The 12,506-nt window shown below is 42.1% G+C and overlaps 1 protein-coding gene across 1 annotated transcript; it reads right to left on the reverse strand.

Moving 5' to 3' along the window:
• Positions 1-2,415: 2,415 nt before the first annotated feature.
• OLFML3 (olfactomedin like 3) lies at positions 2,416-8,497 on the reverse strand. Its single transcript, XM_081195161.1, has 3 exons — positions 8,302-8,497; positions 6,660-6,945; positions 2,416-3,911 (listed from the first exon to the last, which is right to left on the reverse strand). Exons 1-3 carry the CDS (start codon positions 8,407-8,409, stop codon positions 3,127-3,129), a joined length of 1,179 nt encoding a protein of 392 aa, XP_081051287.1. The 5' UTR covers positions 8,410-8,497; the 3' UTR covers positions 2,416-3,126.
• Between the last annotated feature and the right edge of the window lie 4,009 nt (positions 8,498-12,506).

The raw sequence follows: 12,506 nt of genomic DNA on the forward strand, positions 1-12,506 counted from the left end.
TTCTTAGCCTGATGGGTGCAAGGCCTACTCAACCCACAGTTTGGAACCTAAGAGTTCGGCTGTTTTGCTTTCCTGGGAGGATGAGCCATCTATTAGGCAAGCAGAAGTAGTCAAGCTGGCAGGAGATTCTCTCCCATTTGTGGTTGCATTTTTAAGACAATGGAATGATTCAAGCCAGGACTTGGCAGATGTGAGCGAGTGTTTGTAAAAAAATCTTCCTGAAGAGAGGGGGCTGAGCCCTACAGCTATTTCCCTTCCTCCCAGCAGGGAAGGGAAATACAGTCTAAGAAGAAAGTTGAAAGAAAACTTCTGTATATTTTGAAAGACCTGATGCAAACAACGTGTCAATAAGCTGAGGCAGAAGAGTAATTCTTGGTGGCTACAAGCAATCATTTGCCTACCATGCAACATACCATGGTGTGCTTTTGACTATAGGTAATGCTGACCATCTGTAGCAAATGGCCACATGGTGAGGAAAATGTTAACACATTTCCTTCAAGTGCAGATGTGTCATAAAATTCCTCCTCCCAATGGTCAATTGTATGAACACTGTACTTAAGAACCAAACCATATGTGGCATGGGCAATCTGTGCTTTGGATTTTGTGTAGTTTTCTTTTACTAATTTGCAGTCTGATATGGCTACATTGAAGATCAGGAAGAAAAAAAAAGTTCAACTACAATTTCCAGAATTATTTGGAGAGGTGTCATGTGCTTTAAATGTATGGTACACACACAAACATAGTCAGTGTCCACAGGATGGGCAAGCCTCGGCCAACAGCCAATAGCATCCAGAGGTCACATGAAGTCCATTCAGGTTAGAGGCTAGACACCTTGCTTTCAACCTGGATTCGCCCCAGGTGAAGTGGAAGCATGCCCGGTGAGAACTCTGGAACGCCCTCTTACCCCCTCCCCACATCCCCCACTCTGTCTAGGCCAGGGGTGTCCAAACCTTTTTCAAAGAGGGCCAGATTTGATGAAGTGAACATGCATGAGCTTTTTTTAGGATTTTAACCCAGAAAATAAATGGACTTTAGACATGCCTGGCCTAGGCCATAGCCATAGCTGGCAACTTTTCCCATTTCTTGCGAGGGATCCTATTTGGAATAAGGGAAACGTTGACAGCTACGGCCATAGCACAGGACACAATCATTGTTAGGTATAATTGTTGAATTGCACACTGACATGGATAATGCCTGCATGTGTAATGCTGAAGGGTTTAACATTGGAAAATTCCATTGTGGTATACTAAAGCTAAAAAAGAGCTTTCTGAGTTTCTAGCTGGGTCGATGTTCTCTCCTCTTTCACGTGAGTGTTCAACCTTAGGTCACATGATTAAGGTATTCAATTGCAAATTTTGAAGGGAGTTGCCTTTGTCTTTTGTTCCCAGGCACAGTGAGAGAAAGATGTGCTAATAATGCCTCTCCAGGAGAAACAGCCTCAGGCTGGAATGTAGGCTGTACGTAAAGAGAGAGAGAAAACATGGAAGCTAGGGCTGTTTAGAGTTATATAATATTTCAGAGAAGATGTGGAGCCTATGCTATGTCTTATGGAGCTATTTGGATGCATCATTGATTTGTTCTTGTACCTGTTATGAAGTTCTTGTTAGTAAAGCTTTGAATCATGTTTACGGGCCTGGACCATTTTTATTCCCAAAGGAGTTCATCATTTATGCATCCAATTGCTTCAGGCAGCGCAATATTAATATCTGCAATAATCACACCCTACAAGAGAGTTTTAAGAGGTTTCCTTGTTAAAGGACATATGGAAACCATATAACTAGCATTAGGGAAACGTGGCTTAAAACACATTTTCTCAATACCTATCAGAGCTGGTTTGTGGGGAAATGCATCAGAATGCAGTATTTCAGAAGAAATGACAGGATAAATGTGGATTATGGCAAATGTTGGAGATGTAGTGCTTCCCATACAAGTGGTGGGAGCTTAGTAGATGCAAAAGTAAATGGGAGTGTGTACACAGCTCAGTTAACAAAGAAAGAACCCAGAGGCAATGGCATGAGAACAGAGCCAGAATTAGACAAATCCAGCAATTAGTAAGAAACTGTAATACAAATGGAAAAGGAGGACAACCTGAAACATGACCAAAGGCTCTGAATGCAATCAATTCTCATTGACTTTTGGAGGGAACAGAACAGCTAGATAGGAAAGCTGGGAATTGGAAGAAAGCTGACTTTGTTTTCGTTGTGAGAGATTTCAGGCAAGCCAATCTCAGTAGCTTTCATGAGCGGCTTTCTGTTTAGACTAATCTTTAACAAAGCACTAACTTTCAGGCAAACAACAAGAACCACCACCTCAGAAGGGGGCCACAAATCAGAGAGATCTCAATATGAAGGCTGGGCCAGAGCAGCTCCCTCTAGTATTTTCAGTGGCATATGAACAAAACAAAACTAAAACCGATACAGACATATTCTGATTTATAGAAAGGAGATTTAAATAGAACAACAGAAATAATAAGGTACAACAAGCAAGCAGGAAACTGCCACCTGGACTGTCCAATTAAAGCTTCTGGAGGGCAAAGGAAAGCAAGAAGAAAAATATGTTTTACATTCTTGTTAAATTAACCAAACCCTATGGGATTATTATTATTATTACTACTGCAGTGCCTGGCCTTAGAGGTATCATGAGTGCCTGCTCACTGCCTCATTTGGGCAGGCAGTTTAAGATCCTTCTGGGATGTCATTCTGAAAAGGGAGGCGTCTATGAAATAGCAGGGCTGCCGGGGTGATGTCAATTTGATTTCTAAGGCAGTATGAAAATGTAGGGGGGGTGCCCCTGCTTCAAAAATAGAGCTGATTAACTCTATTCCCCAGTACTTTTATGTTTTCAAGCATAAGGTCGTCCCCCCCCCCGCCGCCTAAAAAATAACAATAATCCAATTTTAAGTGAGCTGGGGGAAAAGAAATAAATGGCAAGTCCTCCCCTCCTCAAATGCAGGCAATTTCTGCATTAAAAATGTTTCATGTAACAGGAAGTCCAGTCTACTCCATGCTTGCTGGTTTTCTAAGGAGCTGAACATGCTATGTGCATGAGTAGGCAGCTGAGTCGTATCTGCAGGGAGGCAATGGAGCATGTATCTGATGCACTGTCCACCAGAGCTCTAGGCCTTTCTCAGACGTCGGTCTTCTTCTTCATCTCCATGCGGTAAATAAGCTGATAGCCATCATCCCAAGCATAGATCTGCCTCTCTTTGGGGTTGTACTTCATGCTGGAGTGAGAGCCGTATCGCTTGGGGAAGTAGACTAGGGGAGCATCTTCATTTGCCATTGAGCCACTGACATCAAAGACACACTGGATACGAGATCGGCTGGGCAGTCGCGTGTTGTACACCACATAGAGCGCACCACAGATGACAAAAGCGCTCTCTGCATTCTCCCGGGGACATGGTGTGTCCCACATTTGCTCAATGTCCAGGGTTGCGGGGTCCAGCTTGGCCAATTCAATGTTTCTTTCATTCTCTTGTGTGGCATAAATAGCCCAGATCCCTTCCTCGTCGGCCACCAGATCAATGTAGTTATAGGACGAAAGACCAAAGACAGGGATCTGCTCCTCGGCAGGGAAAACTGAACTATCCACAATAGTCTTGTTGGCCAAGCTAAACTTGATGACCTGGAAAGTGCCGTGTCTTCTGATATAATAAAGATGGCCCCCATATACCAAGTGTCCAGTGCCGACCCATGGGTAGGGTAGCTTGATGCGTGCAGCCTTTCGTGTAGCAGAGAAGAGCGTGAACTCTCTCATTCTGGGGAAGACATACACGGTGTCGTTGCTAGTGCCATCAAACACATAGATCTTCTCCGAATTTCCCACTGGGTCTTTGGTCCAGAGTCCAGCAGTGCTGCCAAACCGCTTTAGGATTTTCATGGCTTTCACCTGGGACACTGTGTCACTGCAATCTATAAAGAATAGTCATATGATAGTTAACAGTGTGCTTTGCTCTCATTCTCAAATCTATAGCACAAAACTGCAAAGGAATCATTAAAAACAGTGTCCAGACATGTGAGCAAATCACAAATTCCAGAATATCTGTCCTATTCAGAACCCGATGCCTTAATTCCTACTGCTCCCACCCCTTGCTAAATCTGAGACTCTTGGGACTGGTTTAAAATTGCATTTCCATTCATTCGGTTGTATTGTGAACAAGGTTGGTGCCTGAAAAAGCAGTGTGTGCACAAAATACAAACATACACACATAAAATATATACCACCACCCGTCCTCTTTGTGAGCTTCCTGCAGACATCTGGTTGACAAATAGTACTAGATAAGAGCAAAGACCTGTCTTCAAAGTGTCTCTTGCATTATGAAAATTGCAACTCCTAAAGTGGTAGAGACATTTGTATTTGCATTATATTCACAGAAAGAATTAATCACATGTGGAAGATATTCTCCCAGTCCTGCTAATTCTACACTTTTCTCTGCATGGCCCTCCCTCATGAAAGGGAACTCAATCGATCTTGCCTCCTATTCCTCCCCCCTCCCCCCTCAAAAAAATGCACCCTTTGGCGGACCAAGGGAACTGCCCTCAAAGTCTCAAATCACTGTTGAATTGAGGCTAGACTTGCTTGCTTAAAAAGCAGCCTAAACAAGACTTGGCCTACTAATATAGCAAGCTGTTCCTGATTTATTTCTGGCAAACTGAATTGATTCTCTCCTGGTTTTGGCTTCTCTACTACATTGTGCAGCTTAGCTCTAGCAACAAAGCTTTCATTACTATCTGTCTTGCAAGTCACTTATTTCAATAGCTGATTCTGCAGCAGAGCATACAGTTTCCATTTCCCATCGCTTAAAACACTGAAGGTTGGGACTGAGTAGCCTCCTTGACCAGTTCTCCTCAAGGGCTAAACTGCAGGGAGAAGGTGGTGGAAAGTTGGGAGTATATTACATAGCTGTGCAGAGTTTCACAGCTGCTCCTTTCCTGATAAGGGATCATCACTGCATGGATGAATTATAGGTCTATCAGTGGCAATCTTCTATGGCAGCAGCATCCATATTCAGAGGTTGAATACTGCTCATTGCCAGATGTTGGAGGAACAAGGATGGCTCACTCTATCTTGCTCTGTTTGCTTGCTTTGCAGATGCAGATAAATACTGCTAGCAATACTTACTTGAACCAAGAACATTTGTATAGAAATTTATGTTTTGTGAGAATTATGTCCCCAGAAATGTATTTATATACATGTTTTCATGCAGATGACGTGAGGAATCATAGATTAATGCCGAAAGGGGATAGAACAGATATGCAACTGACATGGATGAGAAACTTACAACTAATTCATGTCAAATTTATCTGTACAGTGGTGAGTGCATCTTAGCAGACTTTAATCTGGAACAAAAGGACCAAACACAACAAAGCTCTGCAGCATGAAAACAGTCAGATGTGAGGAGACACTTGAAGAGCTAGCAATGTGGCAAACTGACTTTCTGGAATATGGTGTGATTTGTCTCAAGGGCGCACAACAATGGAGTCTGTTCCAGCAGCGGAAGAAATATACTCTCCCAGCTTCCCCAATCACTAGCCCAAATGGAAAAGCCTTTCACAGGGAAGTCAGATTTGTGAGAAGCATTGGAAGAATCGCATGACTCACAAAACATTATGCCTGGGAGAACTGCTCACTTGCAATGGCTGGGATGTGTTTTAGATACCGCAGCTGCAATCTTGCTCACAGTCTGCTTAAATCTGATTGAAGCCAATGGGACTTCAGCAGCCTAACTGTGTGCAGGATTCTAACCTGCTATGTCACAAACTAACTTGTTCAAGTACGCTAGTCCCTTATTTTATGGGAAGTAGCTGCTGCACATATATTGCAAAAGATCTTCCTTTCTATGTCAGGGATAACACATTGTCCCAACATTCAATCTATAATATTTTCCATCCATCCAACCCAACTGCTCAGCCATTGCTATTGAAATTCCTGTGTAGACTGTAGTTGCACCGATGTCACAATCCCTATTGGACAGTGCCTGTGACATTGTTTAATAATGAATTACCCTGCTCTAACCTACTCCACTCCCTACATCATTTGGCGAGCATTAAATGTTCATTTGTTGTTGTTTTTTTAAAAAATATTTAAAGGCTTTGCAGTTCCTCACAATGCATATCCAATTCCCTCCCTCCCTCCTACTGCAGCAATGCCTCCCCATTTTGCTGCCCTCGGGACTCTTTTGCCCAAAAAAGGTCAGGAAAGAAATGCAATAAATAAATAAAGGTTTGCTAAACAGAAGAGTCATTTTGCGAACAAAGAGACCCCTTCTTCCTTTTCACAGAACTGTGAACAACCTTCGCAAATTTCATGCTGCCATTTTTAAAAGGCCTATCAGTTCACCGCTACTATCCAGAGGGCGGAGGGTGTGTGTGCGTTGAAATAGATGTCCAGCTCTAGACTTCATGTGATCTAGTCCCTTTTAAAAAGTCACATAGCAATATGGGCTGTATTCCTCTCCCCAAAACACAGCTCTCTCCTCTGCAACTAATCATGGATGTTTCGGCCATGGGGACAAAATATAGCACTGATGGTCAATGCTGAGGGACTTGTAGAAGAATCACACAAAACAACAAGAACAACAACAACCATTGAAGCCTGCCTTGCAGGATCATCTGGCACGGCCATTAGTATGAGTGCATGCTGTGAGGTTGACCACTCACCTGTCATTTTGTCATACTTCTCATTCTTGCGCTTCTTGGCATTGGCAACTTGATTCTCCATTAGTTTGTCATCCACCTCCACACAGGGCGGGGCAGGATTTTGAGTTTCAAGGTAGTCCACCTCTCGCTCCAGCCGGTCCACTCGCACTGCAGTGTTTTCCACCTCTGAGCGAAGTGTCTCCCGGTCTTTCTCCACTGACTCCAGCATGGACAAAACCTTGTTCTTGAAATCCCTCAGCTCAGTGGAGTAACGGCTGCTCTGGTCATGCCACTGCGTGATCCGCTCCTAAGAGAAGGAGGAAAGAAGATAAGGCACCTTGGAAAAATTAGACAAAGTTAAGGGGGAGGATTTGCTGAAATAAATTTGGGAATTGGAATGCAGAAAGGGGAGGTACGGGGAAGTCGGCGAAGTAAGTTTTAAGAAAAAAAGGATTCAAAATTATACATGTTTGTTTTTGTGTGTGTGTGTTTGTATTGTGTATTGTGTGTGTTTTTATAATTTGTGAAAATTCAATAATTTTTTTTTTATAAAAAGAAGATAAGGCACCTTAGGAATGCTTTGGAATGCAGCTGCATGGGGAGCAATGCTCTATCCAGAGGATTGGGGGGGATGTCCATCCTTGACATGCTAAACTATTATTTTTTTTTTATTTTTTTTTTTTTATTATTATTATTATTATTATTATTATTATTATTATTATTATTATTAAAATTTATATCCTGCCCTTCATTCGAGGATCACAGGGTGTTTGGCAGTATTAAAAAACACAAAATTAACCTACCCAACCTGGGACTCTGGTTGTCATGTAGAGTCCAAGTTACATTTGTCTTGACAGATTGCACGAACATCTAAAATCAAGAATCAGGCTCTCAAAATTGTAAGCTTGGCTTTAAAGTCCTGGCGTGTTAAGATGCCTGTTCATTTTGAGATGTTCTCATCTGCCTTTTGTATTCTTAGCCATCCCTATGCACTCTGCAGTTACATTATCAAGACTTTCTGCAAACACATGCTTGTTTCTAGAGATAAGAAAATGCCATGCCTTTATTTTAGATTTAAAAAGCCTTTGTCTTGACACTTTTATTACCCTATCCTCCCAGTCAGTGAGTGCTCTGCATCCAGCTACCGATGCTCTGGATAGCTGCTGCAGGATTATCAGATGAAGTTAGCTGATAAGCATATGGAGTGCTGTAGAACCACTGAGTTTTGAAACAAAAGATCCAATTATGTTCTAAGGAGCTGCGACATTATGGAATGAGGAGCAAGGCTTTGAAGCCTGGCAAAACGTTTTCAGAATGTCTTGCGTTTCCACACAGGGCAGCCCAAGAGTTCCAGATCTACTACCCCAGACTCTCAAAGATCAGACCACCTGCACCTACAGGCAATAACCTTCCTTAATGGTCAACAGATAACAGACAACAGACCATTATGGTTCCTTAGCTCAAACTCCAGTTCAATAATAATTTCCAAACCTCTGCAGCTCTAGAGGAGCCTCCCTGCCCCACCCCAAGATAGGTGATTGCTGTTCTTCTGTCAAAGTTAGATATTCAAGAAACTGCAGAGCCAGAACCCTTAAATCCAATCTGCAACACACTTTGCCCACCAGGCCCAGAGGAGGAGACCATTCTGCTCTTGTGCTCTCACCTCTAAGACAGCGAGCCTCCTCTCCATGTACTCCATTAACTGATGTTGTTGCCCGTCAACGGCATTGGCGACGATAACCAGCAGAAGCAAGGCATGTTGGGGAGCCATGGTTGCAGTACCTGGTGTCCTGCGCTTTGCCCGCGGTCTGTGCGCTGCAGTCGAGCTCACACCATTGGAATGTTTTGACAGTTTCTCCGTAAAAAATGGGGGAGGGAGCACAGCCTCATTTGCTGCACTTGATTAAAACCAGATGGCCAGTTCTGGAGGAGAGAGGCCGCTCTATCCCATGAAGAGAACAGCTGTGAGACTTAACTCTTTCACTGCCAGAAACATTCAAGCACCGAGGATGTGTGGCTGAGCAATGCCTCAGTTATGGCAATTCCACTGCCTTCCATTTCAGAAGGCTTTTCCCTGACCATTGTTTGATCATTCTTGGTACCCTTTTTTCAAATGTTTCCTAATCTGCCACTATATCAGCTTCTTGCTTTGGTTTCTTTTCTTGCTTTATTATTATATTTTTAACTTGCAATATTAGCCAACATGAATTATTCCTTTTTCTGAACCAGAAAAGGGTGTGTGTGTGTGCAAGAACTCTCCATAAGTCTGGGTCTAGAAGATGGTAGGGAAACTGGTGCTCTAGAGATTGCTGGACAAGAACTCCCATCATCACTGATCACTGGCCACATGGGCTGGTGCTGTTGGTGTCCAGCAACAGGCTTAACCTGACCCTTAAGAACAGACCCTGTTTCTCTTTATTTGAATTCCCCAAATCCCTGCTTTTATTTGTTTCACTTATGTTTATTGGTTTTACATAGTGTTTCTTTAAAAATGATATTTAATATATATTGTGCACTGCTCATAGATTTACAAACGATTAAGCAGTTTAGCCATGCTTTTGACTGAACAAACAAACATCCGGAAGGCTGTAGCTTCCCACTCTTCATTCAGAACCTGCAATGCTATTAGCAATGAGATATAGACTAAACTCTTTCCTAGTATACTTGATTTATTTTTCAGCAGTAACAACCCCTAAACAAATTTCAGCTGTGATTCCTTTTTTCTTATTTGACTTGATTATGTAAAAACAGCATTTCCGGATGGTCAAGTCCCTTTTTTCACAACAATCGCACATCCGCTGTAGGTGTGAAGGTGCAGAGATTTCTCACATCCACCGGCCATGCTCCAAACAACGTGCCACAGCTGAACCTCAACAGAAAAGACAACTTGTAGGCACATGGGCTCTGCATATGCAGTCCAGAAATCTCAGCCACAGGACTATCCACCAGGCCAGTTGGTGGTGGTGGTGGTGGGTGGGTGTTTAATACTACAATCTCTCAATACAAAATACAATAATTATGTTCTAGTTGACATAATTCCAGGATTAAAACTGCTGAGTCAAGAAAGACTGATCTTGAAGTTCCTTCCCCACCCACCTCCCTTGCTCATGGGGTTATCTGAGTGCCATTGATAGAAATGTCCGTCGTATAAGCCAATCCATATACTGAAGCAGAGAGAAAGGAGTGCCAAATGAATCCCAAGGAAAGAATTAAATTCAATCTTCAATCTAGGAAGCATCTAGCAGCTATTGCTTATGTACTAACGTCAAAGCCCTAGTTCTGTGTACTTACTTTGACATCAACCGACCATCTCCTCTGTCCTTTCCATTCCCCTGATCTCATTCCATTTCTTGTGTGAAAATCACATACTATAAAAAGCAAGAGCAGAATACAGAAGTCTCTCCAAAATTTTGATGCTGCAGCCAAAGCAATGACTAGAAAACCACAGGGATGCTGATTTCTGGAACTAGAGTGAGATGCTATACATGGGGCAAGCTCAAATCTCTCTCTCTTACTTACACACATGGCTAGAGATAGAAAAATCACTCAATTTTTGTTTCATTTCAGATACTGAATCTTCAGTTCTCTACATTTCTGCAGCAATTTGAGATTTTTTTATTATAAAAAATCATTAAATTTCATCAGCATTTCTGCTGATAAGCATATTTCTGCAAGCAATTTTCCCTGATATAATGTGTTTTTGTATATGTATTTGTGTGCACAAAGTCTGGGTCTGAGAACGGCATCACAAAAATGTCAAAGAATAGCTGTGTTTCAGTTGGCATATTGGCTTGAGAAATGTGAAACAAAATCAAATTTCACCGCTTTCCTAACCCTTCATTTTGCAGGATTTCACACAGTGGGCTGTTGTATGTCTCGTTCTTCGAAAAATGTGTTTTTCTCACCATCCCTCACCAAAGTCCGCCTTGGGGGCCTAATCCGTCCTGCCGGTCGATTTAATCCAGCCCCCATGGCAGTATATGTCCTGGGGTAAATCCGTAAAAAATGCTCAGCAACTTTGGCCAGCCGTCATGCATGTTCAATTCATCAATACATCAAATCTGGCCCTCTTTGAAAAAGTTTGGGCACCTCTGTTCTAGAGGGTCTCATTTAACCTGTGTCCCAGGGAGCTTGCTTTGACATTTCATAGAAAAAATGCCCTCTGGTCCCCAACTGCTAGGGACATTTCTTGATTCTCTTTCTGCTAGTGTGGAGTAGAGATGTCATAGGCTAGGGGTTCCTCAAGTGAGGAACCAATCTGAGTGGTTTTCCATTGTTTTAAAAAAGCACATTTATATCACATGAGGTATTTCCAGTGAGGGATGGCTAACAAGGAGTTCAAAAGAAATAAAGTTCTTATTGAGTGTCACAATTATATGGGCAAGTCTTCAACCAGGTTCTGTGCCCTTAGAATGCCCCAAAACAAAAATATTTTGCAGTACTGGTGAGAAGTCATATTGGGCTTTATTTCTGTGCAGCCCTTTTGCTGCTTTCTTACCTTACCACAACCCAGATTATCCTATTACTTTCCTTACATTTTGAACTAGTTTATTCAACATGGAATTTGATAGTAGATAATGAGATCTGAATTGAGTGGATACATTTTGTACTCAGAATCTGATTCCCAAGTACAAAATAAATGCACATAGTGTCATTTATGAAGGGTGCCTAGGTACACAAATCTTGGCTTTCGCATGCTAACTAATCCTGAGCAACAACTGGGAAAGTATTGGTCTCCAGCCATATATCGTTTGCTGGTGTCATGGACAATTTATACATATACACAGTTAATAAATGATGCCATTGCACATAAATTTTATATAGAGGAATCAGATCCTAAGTACACAGTGTATCAAGTGGCAAAATTCTTGAGTGCTCTGATTTGACATAAGCAGCAAATTCTAAACATTGGCTCAAACAATATGACAGGACCCACACATTTATGATAGAACAAAGATCTTCTTGCTATTCATCCTTGGGAAGTGAATGCAGTGAATGTGAAAAACCCTCCTGCCCACCCTCCACCACAAAATCCCTTTTGCTCAAAGAAAGAGCATCACTGAAAACCAGGTTTTTTCTTAATTAAATGGTTTTTGAACCATTTTCTGGATTCCTTGGTCCTATTCTTTATTTTATTTTATTTATTCCTTGTTGCATTTATTGCAATTATATCCCACATTTTTCTCCAAGGAGCTCAAGGTTCTTCCCACTTCTCATTTAATCCCCACAAACTGAAAAAAGGAAGATTTGAACCTTTATAATTGAGATTAAGACCACTAACATTAACTGACATTGAAACAGTAACCAATGGAAAGAGACCCGGAAACATTTGAGTTCAAATGCCTTGCATTTGATTAAAGTGGAGTTTTTTTAATTAAAAAAACAAACCCTCACTGACAAAGACAGTTAGAAATGAGCCACTGCTTGCCTGTATTAGCAAAGCAATCAGGTCTACAGCAAATCTCGCAATAGATCAATATCTCTCTGACAGTCTAGTAGCGTTATTGTAGAATGCAAATAGTTTCTGATTAATTTCAGGAAAGAACAAGTTCCCTTTTCCTAGAGCTTCAAGGTCACATGCCCTGCCATTGGACAAGCTGGAATGGCTCGCAATGCTTGCCTGTAAGGAGCGGCTGATTTGCCTGCCCAAGAGAGAAGTCAGGGCTCTACACCAATTCAGATGAGTGGCCCATCTAGCTTTGCATAGTCTGCACTAACTGGCACCAGCTCCTGTCCTGTTTCCAGTTGTACCTGGAGATGCCAGGGATTGATCCTGGATCTTCTGCATGCAGTGCATCTGCTGAACTACAATCCTTCTGCTAGGAGAGAAATGAAATGGCAGGTTTGCTTATGCAGATAACTCTCCCC

This window comes from Podarcis bocagei (genome assembly GCF_964188305.1).
Source record: "Podarcis bocagei genome assembly, chromosome: 5".
NCBI classification, from domain to species: Eukaryota; Metazoa; Chordata; class Lepidosauria; order Squamata; family Lacertidae; genus Podarcis; species Podarcis bocagei.

What these genes read in the sequence shown, in the direction of transcription:
- OLFML3 (XM_081195161.1), bottom strand. Translation starts at nt 8,409, where the DNA reads ATGGCTCCCCAACATGCCTTGCTTCTGCTGGTTATCGTCGCCAATGCC. An exon ending in GGAGGCTCGCTGTCTTAGAG is followed by an intron (nt 6,946 to 8,301) that starts GTGAGAGCACAA and finishes TCCTTCTCTTAG; the next exon opens with GAGCGGATCACGCAGTGGCA. An exon ending in GAAGTATGACAAAATGACAG is followed by an intron (nt 3,912 to 6,659) that starts GTGAGTGGTCAA and finishes TATTCTTTATAG; the next exon opens with ATTGCAGTGACACAGTGTCC.